This window comes from Capsicum annuum, chromosome 1 (genome assembly GCF_002878395.1).
Source record: "Capsicum annuum cultivar UCD-10X-F1 chromosome 1, UCD10Xv1.1, whole genome shotgun sequence".
Taxonomy (NCBI): Eukaryota; Viridiplantae; Streptophyta; class Magnoliopsida; order Solanales; family Solanaceae; genus Capsicum; species Capsicum annuum.
In genome coordinates this window covers 203,349,421-203,359,990 of record NC_061111.1, presented here as the reverse complement: position 1 = coordinate 203,359,990, position 10,570 = coordinate 203,349,421, and the positions used below count along the sequence as shown (strand labels likewise).

Sequence of the window (10,570 nt, the reverse complement as noted above, 5' to 3'; positions counted from 1 at the left end):
CCAGTTGTATTCGTACTCCAAAATCTTAAAATTTATCTATCAAATACCTCCACTTGAGTCCGAGCATCATAACATGTCAAACAATAAAGGATGAACGTTAGTATGTCAGCATGATAATGGAGCTAAGATTTTTATTCCAGAGGTAAAATTTTACACCCAAATACTCGGTGTCGAAAAAAGACACTCGATGCAAATAAGTATTTACCATGTCGCACATACGCTATCATTGCTCATACACAATCAAGATTTGAAATTTATAGGTTCTGACGATCCTTTCCATGTCACTAGGTTCAAAGTTTATTATATATACATATTTAGCGGATTTCTCAACACAAAATTTAAGCCAAAACTATTGAGTTTTACCAAACCCGTACCATATGATCTCCATCAACACCCCCACCCCCACTCCCACCCCCACCCCCACCCCACAAAATCAATCCCAACTCCATTTTTCTCTTCCAAGAATCAGGTGATGGAAAGTTGTCATATTTAGTGAATTTCTCAACACATACATAGGAAGTTTGTCATTTGGAGACCAGCTAGAAAGCGTCATTTTACGATATTGCCTAACACTGACGGTGCAACACCGTGTGTAGAACGCTTGGGTGTCGCTCATAGACAACCACATTATGTCGCAAATTCTTCCCGTGCAGGGCGAGCATCTTGAGGACTACAAAGTGCTGAGGAATTCTGCAATGAAAATTACCATCTGAGAATCATAGGCAGGTCCTTCCAACTCAAAGTGGCCAATACCTTCAATAAGATGAGTCTCGACACGTCCTGCTGCAGATCTAAGCTTGTTATTCAGCTGTTTAACGGTAGTGAATCCGTCTTGTGTCCCCATGATGAAGAGCTTTGGTTTAGGCGACTTCAATATGTTTTTGTGATGTCGCCCAAAGAGGACCGATGCCAATAAACCAAAAGGGTAACCAATACTTACATATCCCACAATCTGTTCAACCTGATCTACTGCTGAGCCTGCTATTGGTGCACCTGTTAAAAAATGTATATCGATAATCAGAACATTGATCGAAAATGGTTACACCAACGTACTCTGTAATCAGGTGAATATAGCATAAGAAGAGTTAAAACTCAAAATTCAAACGTGTGGGATTACCCTCCCGACCCCACTTGTGGGATTACATTGGATATGTAGTTGTTGTTAGTCATATGGAGTCCATCGTTATAACAAATGGTAATACAGCAAAAGACTGTGAGACAAAAGTAAACAAATGGTCACACACTCCTAATAAACCAAAACCGTTTCCCTAATTAGGCAAAATATTGGAGAATATGATAGAGGGATGTGATTTTATTGCTTACCAAAGCAATGCAGCGAGTACTCAGATGAGTCACACAGTCCATTGAGAAGGTGTACAAATTAACGACAAAGGGATATACATTTCAGAGAACTCATAAATAGAGCTGAATGAATTATCATTTTAAACGCTCACCTGAAAAAATGATCTTACTCACTCCTGCATTCTTGTTTTCCGTTGGTTAAAAAGACAACTTCAATCTCATACAGTGTGTTCTTACGTTGTCACTTCCTTCTAACATGATTAAATGTGTACTACTTTAGCACCTCCTCAATTTTCTTGGAAAAGCAAGAGAAAGAGTGAAACATCGAACACCTATGCCATCAAAAGTAGCAGCAAACGAAAATAGTAACTATGGAACTTGAGTAGCAGCAATTCATGTTTGTATAAAGCTGAACGTTAAAGACACCAAGTAACTACAACATGGAGCTCTCAACCTTCTTGAGCAATAACGTGGATGAATTCCCTTGGAATTAGGAATGTCTTGAAGATGTGGTAAATACATGGCAAAATGACCTTGTGGACCACTGTACTGTGTCGGTTTTTTAAGTTAGACACTTCTACTTACATGTTTGTCATTTAGACCCCTGAATTCACTAAAAAACAACATTTTAAACACTTTTTGGGTGAGTGTAACACACTCTCCCACGTCAGCTGCCACGTGTGCCACATCATTTTTATATATAAAAAATATTACATATTAAAATAAATAAATAAATAAAAAGAACAGAAAGAAACCCCCCCCCCCCCCTTCCTCTCTCTTACCTCATTTCTTTCCATTTGTTGTTCATCTTTCTCCATTCCCTTTCCCCATTTCTTTCTTTTTGCTGTTTTTCTTTCTTCATTTCTTCTTTTCTTTTTCTTACAAAAGAACTTTTTTCATGGTCACTCTCAATACACACCATCACACACACTCACAATGAGCTTCCAACAATCATTTTCCACAGATTTTACACCCACACAATAAAAACGCATACACACATAGAGATCTATGGCTTCCTGATATAGAGTAAACAATACAAACACACCCAGCTACCGAGAAAAACACACACACCACACACTCTTCACTGATATCATGCACACACACAAATCTGAGAAAGATTGAGCAAGAGAGAGAGCTGAACAACGAGAGAGAGAATGAAGTAGAGGGGGCGTGAGAGCTGAGGAAACGACCAAACGAACAGTCATTTGATAACAAAAATGCAAATGGGACAAATTCTCAAACCAACTGGACAACTCAAATGAAATGGATTATGTTGGCGGCTCACTCGTAGCTCACCGGTGATGGTATTTCGCGGGTGATTTCGATCGCTGGTGACGGGTTTTCCTACGATGGCAAGTTCTGAGTCGTTTTTCGGTGGATATGGTCGATTCCTGTGAAGAGCTTGGTCACCGATTTTAATGGGTTATCTTCGCACCTCGTCGGAATTCGATCACGCTCTCTCCGCTTCTCTCGATCTCTCCCGTTCTTGCCCTTTCCTTCATCGTTTTCTTACTCTCAATTTCTCCCTTGATCTCTCTCTCCGTGTGTGTGTGTCTTTTTCAGTAAGGGTGCGTTTGTGTGTATAAGTTGCGGAACAAAGCAAGATGGCGAGTGTATCGTATATTGATGATGACGGGTGGAGAATTGTTGTTGTGTAGTTGCTAATCCATAAATAAAAGAGGTTTTGTGTGGGTGTGTTGAGTGAATATGCTGTGTGATTGTGTTTCGGTGTATGAGAATTGGTGGAGGTGGGGGGCGTTAAGGGTGGTGGTGGACAGGGGGTGGGGGAGAGGGGGTCGATGGGGGAGGGGGATGGCTGGACGGGGGAGAGGGTTGGGGAAGGGTTTTTTTCTTTTTTCTAAATTTATTATTTTTTAATTTTTAAAAATATGTTTAAATTAAAAAAATTGAAAAACAGTTGCGTGGCCTTTTTAATTTTTTTTTAATTATTTTAATATAAAATTGACTAAAAATTGATCCTCACTCGCACCTTAGGCGAGTGCCTTCACGCACTTCATCCTACTCAGCAATTGCAATGCCACGTAGGCTCGGTCAACGGTCGAAGGATGCAAAATATTGCTTTTTAATGGGTTTAGGGGTCCAGCTGACAAATATGTAAGTAGAAGTGTCCAACTTACAAAACCGACATAGTACAAGGATCCATTGAACCATTTTGTCTAAATACATTGGTTGAAGTTCTTTGAAAGAGGTTTTAATTGCGGTTCTTATAGATCTAATTCATTGAAATTCCATCCAATAAAACAGAAAAATTATAAATCTCCAACATAATAGATAGAAATGCCGCAAATAAGGCCATTGCGACACCCATCAAAGGAGTAGTCCCCCACCCAGGAGCTACTTTACCATACTTCGAATTCAATGGTTTTAACAAATCTCCTACTACAGTTCGTCTTGGACAAGATTTAGAAATTGTTCTCAACAGTTTGTGTAGCCATAAATCCTATTGTATTCATTGAGATCTGTTGACTTTGTATACCATTCCGTTGTAAATAAACGATCCTATCATAGATCCATTGGGGTCTTCAAATTATATATATATGACAAGAATGGAAACAGCAACCCTAGAAGACCGCTAGAAGACACCCAGGACTGTAGCATGTCGTGAAAGCAGCACACTGGACGGGCGTGCTTGGAGTTTGCCTAAGCTAAACCTGAATCTTGCTGAACAAGTCGAAGTTTTCAGCCACTACAACAACGACAACAACAACACACCCAGTGTATTCCCACCTAATGGGGTCTGGGAAGGGTAGAGTGTACGCAGTCCATACCACTACCTCAGGTGAAGTAGAGAGGCTGTTTCCGATAGACCCCCGGCTTAGAATCAATCATCATATAACAAACACAATACATAAATGCAGTATAGACTTGTACAGTATGCAAAATATACTAACAACGCTAGCCACAAGATAGTACTCAAACTACACATCTGAAACCATAAACAACACTCAAAACCTACTACCAAGAAACTTCAGACACACACAAAACACCCGACACCCTCCCACCCCCTAACCCTCTACCCTAATCCGCATCCTCCATACCTTCCTATCAAGGGTCATGTCCTCCGTAAGCTGTAACTGCTCCATATCATGTCTAATCACCTCCCTCCAATATTTCTTCGGCCTACCTCTCCCCCGCCTAAAATCATCCATAGCCAGTGTCTCACACCTCCGCACTGGCGCATCAGCGCCACTATACGGTGTAAATACAGACCCTTGACTGTAGCTACGGTGTGGAGGGGACCAGAGTCATAAAATTTAGGCAGTTAACTGGTTACTGACTTTCAGTGGCATTCTTTTCTTCAACTCCCATTTATCCATGTAAATATAAGACATTAATATTTGAGTACTTACCAATTTAGCGCTATTAAATTTGTTTAGATTCTCAAGCTAACCACACCTACTCAAACCCTTAATATCTTGATTAGCTCCATTATTTATTGATGTCATGGGCTGCTTCGCCACCATTGCATTAATTAGAGGTATTTTATTTCGGAACTTTCCTACCAAAAAACTGTTTCACACGCATATGAAACTATATCAGGAAGGTGCGATCTCTAAATTTCAAAATGTTACCTTCAGGTCTCTTCAGTTGAATGGTGGATTAGCAACAAGCGACATACATATTGAAAATGAAGATAGGACTCCTTTCATAGACAAAAAGACACGAACAAATGAAAGGCTACAATATCTTTAATCTTCGGGCAAAGGATGCAAATTTGTCTCCACTACTGAAACCATGAAGCAGTTTCCTATCAAATATGGCTCAAGAACCAGCATATCTATACATCCAACCTACAAAAATCAACTCGCATATAACCGGGAACTTTCTTAAAAAAATAAAAAACTACTTGCATATCCTTGTAAACCAACAAATTCAACGCATCTAGTTCTTCATATGAAACTACAGTAAACAAGAGGATTTAACTAACATTTAAAGCTACGAGAATAATATCATTATTCTCATTAGGAAATGCAACTAACAAAGAAGTGAACCAACCTTTTGCAATCTTTATTTGGAACAATAGAGAAATCACAATGAAATATTTGGAAATTCCTTCTGTACTGCAGAATACACTATCTGAATCAACATCAAACATCTAATAAAACAGGTCTAATTTAGAAGCAAGCCCCATAATTCATAAGAACCAAAGACCATCTATATACACCGACAATACAAAAATATTTACATCATTAGTCAATGTTTCTTGGACTCTTCAAAATGGCTACGGTGTGGTCGAACCTCCAAAAGTAGTGCATTTTTGGAGGCTGACATGGGCACGACAACATTTCGGGAGTGTGTGAGCAACATAGCTGTCAAGGCAATTTAACCAGTAATAGCAGGTTATAACTCTATTTTAAGAATACCATATCAGGCTTGATACACAGAGTTAGATATTATTATAGGTCAACTTAACCTAATAGTGTTATCAGTGTACATAACATAAACTCATTGAGAAAAATAAAAAATTTAGAAATGCATGAGTTCTCTTTGCTTCCTTCTTCTCCTACTGCGTCTTCCACTTCCTTTTCCTAAAACGACATATGGGTTCGGTGGCAAAGTTTGGAATACATAATCTTCAAATCCTGGTTCCGCCTCTAAAGGATACAATATCTTTAATCTTAGAGCCACTAGGAAAAGGATAAAAATTTACCTTCCCTACTGAAACCATGCGGCAGTTTCCTATCAAATGCAACTCAAGAACTACCTTATATGATAGGAATCAACTTATATATCATTGTAATCCAACAGACTCAACGCGTCAAGCTGTTTATATGCTACTACACTAAACTAGAAGTTTTAGCTATCAATTAAAGAAACAAGAAAACAGACAGTAATTCTCTTAAAATTAAATGAACTGACACAGTGCACTCTTTATTTGGAAAGACACAAAGAAGACACAGAAAATTTGGAGAATCCTTCTAAACTGTGACAAGACTATATATCAGGGCCATTGAATCAAACATATTCATCAAACAGGCTTAATTTAGAGACAACACTATAATTCCAAATAACCAGAAAAACATCCATAGACGCTAAAAATACAAAAAAGTGTCAGACTATAAGTGTAATTTAACCATTAAATGAGCTGACCCAATGCAGTACTTAATTGGAATAACACTGAAAATTTGGAGAATCCTTGTAAACTTAACAACATACCCAGTAAATCTCACAAAGCTGGATCTGGGGAAGTAGAATGTAAGTCTCAGACCACCTTACACCTACCTCAAACGTAGAGAGGTTGTTTCCTAGAAACCCTCAGTTCAAGGAAAAGTAGTCCAAAGCAGTCCAGAAGGAGACGTCATAGACATACAAGAAATAGCAGATAGTGACAAAAATAGCAAATAATAACAGGATAGTAATTACAATAACATAATATGAGAATAACTACTAATAGAAATCGACGAACCAGATCGAGGGGAATAATACTACAGCTATTAGTATGGACAGACAACAAGATAACACACTGCTACCTACTAAGACAACAAGATAACACACTTCTACCCCAAACTGGGGTCCCCAATCCATGTCCTCCACAACTTTATATACATATATAGGCCATTGAATCAACATCAAATAGGCCTAATTCGGAGACAATCCCATAATACTTAAAAGACAAAAAACAAATATCAAACAACAAAAGTGAAAGAAAAGAAATACTAACGGCAGAAGAACCCACCAATAAAATCTTGTTGACAGACAGATTTTCACAAGCCCATATACAAACGTCCACTGCATCCTTAATTTCCTTAAACCCATTAATCGAATGCTTCCAATTTGATCTCCCCATAACTCTCATATCAAAGCTTACAACTTTATACCCTTTTCTTGCAAACCCACTGACCTACTATCCTAATTCTCGATCTCCACACACTCCTATCAAGGGTCATATCCTCGGTGAACTGAAGTTGCACCATGTCGTAACTAATCACCCCTCGACGGCCAAACTCTCACACCTCATTACCAGAAAAACAAGAAAATCACTCTAAATTGATGAGTACTATATCAGGGCCATTACGTCAACATCAAACAGGCTTAATTTAGGAAACCCCCAAAAAAGTGCAAGAAAAGAAAAACAACCTGCAGAAGAACCCACAAAGTAATCTTGTTGACAGAAAGATATTCACAAGTCCATTTACAAACAGCAACCACATCCTTAACTTCTTTAAAACCAGCAATAGAAGGCTTCCCAGTTGATCTCCCCACACCTCACATATCAAAGGCCAAAGCTTTATACCCTTTTCTTGATATCCCATTTGCTATTCTCCTCTCAATAGACATTGACAACCACCTAACCTTGAATATGGATGGACCAACAACAACAGGAGTAATACTGCAACTACTTGTACCGATGGATAACAACACATTGCAACCTACTAACCTTCTAACCCAATCCGTGTCCTCCACATCCTTCTAGCAAGGGTCATATCCTTGGTGAGCTGAAGTAGTGTCATGACTTGCCTAATCACCTCACCCCAGTACATCTTAGGCCTATCTATACATCTCCTCAAGCCTTTGACGGCCAACCTCTCACAGCTCATTACCAGAAAAACAAGAAAATTCTTCTAAACTATGGAATGTTATATCAGGGCCATTAAATCAACATCAAACATACACATCAAACAGGCTTAATTTAGAAACAACCCCATATTACTAAAAACCAGAAATCAACGCCAAAAGTGCGAGAAAAGAAATATTACATGCAGAAGAACCCACCAACAGAATCTTGTTAACAGCTAAATTTTCACAAGCCCATTTACGAGCAGCAACAACATCCTTAACTTCTTTAAACCTAGTAATAAAAGGCTTCCCAGTTGATGTTCCAACACCTCGCATATCAAAGGTCAAAGCTTTATACCTTTTTCTAGAAACCCCACTTGCTATTCCTCTCAGTAGGCTTTGACAGCCACCTAACAGTGAATATGGATGAAACAAAACCACAACAGGAGTAATACTACAACAACTAGTATCGACAGATAACAAGACAACACACTTCAACCTACTAACCTTCTACCCCAATCCGTGTCCTCCACACCCTCCCAGCATGGGTCATATCCTCGGTGAGCTGAAGCTGTGTCATGTCATGCCTAATCACCTTACTCCCGTACTTCTTAGGCTTACCTCTACCTTTCCTCAAGCGCTTGACGGCCAACCTCTCACACCTCATCCCTAGAAAAAAAAAAAATCCTTCTAAACTATGGAATACAATATTAGGGCCATCAAATCAACATCAAACAGTATACATCAAACAGGCTTAATTTAGAAAAAAAGAAACACCAAAAGTGCTAGAACAAGAATTACTACCTGCAGAAGAACCCACCAACAGAAAGATTTTCAAAAGCCCATTTACAAACAGCAACAACATCCTTAACTTCCTTAAACCCAGTAATAGAAGGCTTGCCAGTTGATCTCCCCCACACCTCTCATATGAAAGGTCAAAACTTTAATACCCTTTTCTTGAAACCCCACTTGCTACTCCTTTCAATAGACTCTGACAGCTACCTACTATTGAACAGGAGTAATACTACAACTACTAATATGAACAGATAACAAGACAACACACTGCAACCTGCTAACCTCCTACCTTAATCTGTGTCCTCCACAACCTCCTATGTATATCAAGGCCGTTGAATCAACATCAAACAAGACTAATTTAGAGACAATTCAATAATACTAAAAACCCAAAAAACACCAATAGTGCAAGAAAAGAAATACTACCTGCAGAAGAACCCACCAACAGAATCTTGTTAACAGCCAAATTTTGACAAGCCCATTTACAAACAGCAACAACATCCTCAACTTCCTTAAACCCAGTAATAGAAGGCTTCCCAGATGATCTCCCAACACCTCTCATATCAAAGGTCAAAGCTTTATACCCTTTTCTTGAAACCCCACTTGCTATTCCTTTCAATAAACTTTGACAACCACCTAGTATTGAATATGGATGAACCAAAACCACAACCCATGACCCATTTTTGGTTATTTCTCCACCTTCTTGATATGGATTTGGTTTGAAGATTTTGGTATGGAGTTTGACCCCATCACTGGTTTCTACTGTACAAGAATCTATAGCAGGAGTTGTGGACATCCTTGATTACTTGGGGAGAATCTTTGGACAGGTATGGGCTGCTTAGTTTTGTTGGTTGGGGTGCATGGTAGTGGGGTGAGGGGTGGGGTGAGGGTGAGGGGTGTGAATTGAAAAAGTAATTGATAATCTCCATATCAAATTACACTTAAAAAGAAAAATCTATATCTATATATATATATATTTCTTTTCTTTTCTTTCTATATTATAGAAGAGTTGGTTTGGTCATGGATGAAAATGACATAACAAATTTATCTAGGGATAACTTGATCATTATAATAAATTATAAGCTCAATTCAATTATTTTTTGTGCTTTGACTTTAAAACTTTATCAAAAGTTTAAATAAAAGTCTATTATTTTTTCTTTAATTACAAGCAATATCATTGAAGAAATTTACCATAATGTCATCACACATATTTCCACACATATGGGCCCTATGTCTTCCATTTATTTTTCAATCTTATTTATCTTTTTTATTTTTATGTATAAAAATTATTTCAAATATATTTAAGTAAATTGATTAGTAGGATGATAATTTATTGTAAAAAATAATTATAATTGATGCAATTAATTAAATTTTATTATTTATTTAATTTCATATCAAACATATAATTTACTTTCTTTCTTATTTGTTATTACATTTTCATCTAATTTAAATTTTTTCCTAATACATTCAATCGTAATTTTACTATATCGTCTCTAATTAATTATTATGATCATCTAAGTATCATGTCACTTAAATTAGAGTAGAAAAAGTTTTACACAATAATTAAAAATTTAAATTATTTAAAAAAATATTATTTTTCTTTTCTTTACTATTTTTTATATATATATATATATATATATATATATATATATATATATATATATATAAAATCTTTTCTTTTCTTTTCTATATATTAGAAATGATGGTTTTGACATGTTAGCTTATGGGTATTAAAACAAAGTTTTAGGATACTAAGGTCTATAAAATACTTTGCAAGATTAGTTTGTTTAGGAAAATTGTATTTTGTGTTTTAATGTTTGGACCTTATCAACAACTATAAGAAAAGTCCTTCCATTTTGAATTAATTATAACTCATGCCATTCTAATAAATTACCACTTTGCCATTGATGCTACTCCTATTGAATATGATGGAGCTCACATATAATTAATTATTATA

At 37.1% G+C, this 10,570-nt stretch overlaps 1 protein-coding gene across 2 annotated transcripts; it reads right to left on the bottom strand.

Annotated features, from left to right (window-relative positions):
* Positions 1–226: 226 nt before the first annotated feature.
* LOC107874265 lies at positions 227–9,578 on the bottom strand. 2 transcript variants are annotated; one of them, XM_047400405.1, is made up of 3 exons: positions 9,040–9,540; positions 8,329–8,490; positions 227–993 (listed from the first exon to the last, which is right to left on the bottom strand). In XM_047400405.1, the coding sequence occupies exons 1-3, from the start codon at positions 9,407–9,409 to the stop codon at positions 671–673; spliced, it is 855 nt and encodes a 284-aa protein (XP_047256361.1). In that variant the 5' UTR covers positions 9,410–9,540; the 3' UTR covers positions 227–670. The 2 variants fall into 2 exon arrangements, with proteins under 2 accessions (XP_047256361.1, XP_016576586.2); XM_016721100.2 differs by lacking the exon at positions 8,329–8,490 and having other exon boundaries at positions 9,040–9,578.
* Positions 9,579–10,570: the final 992 nt, after the last annotated feature.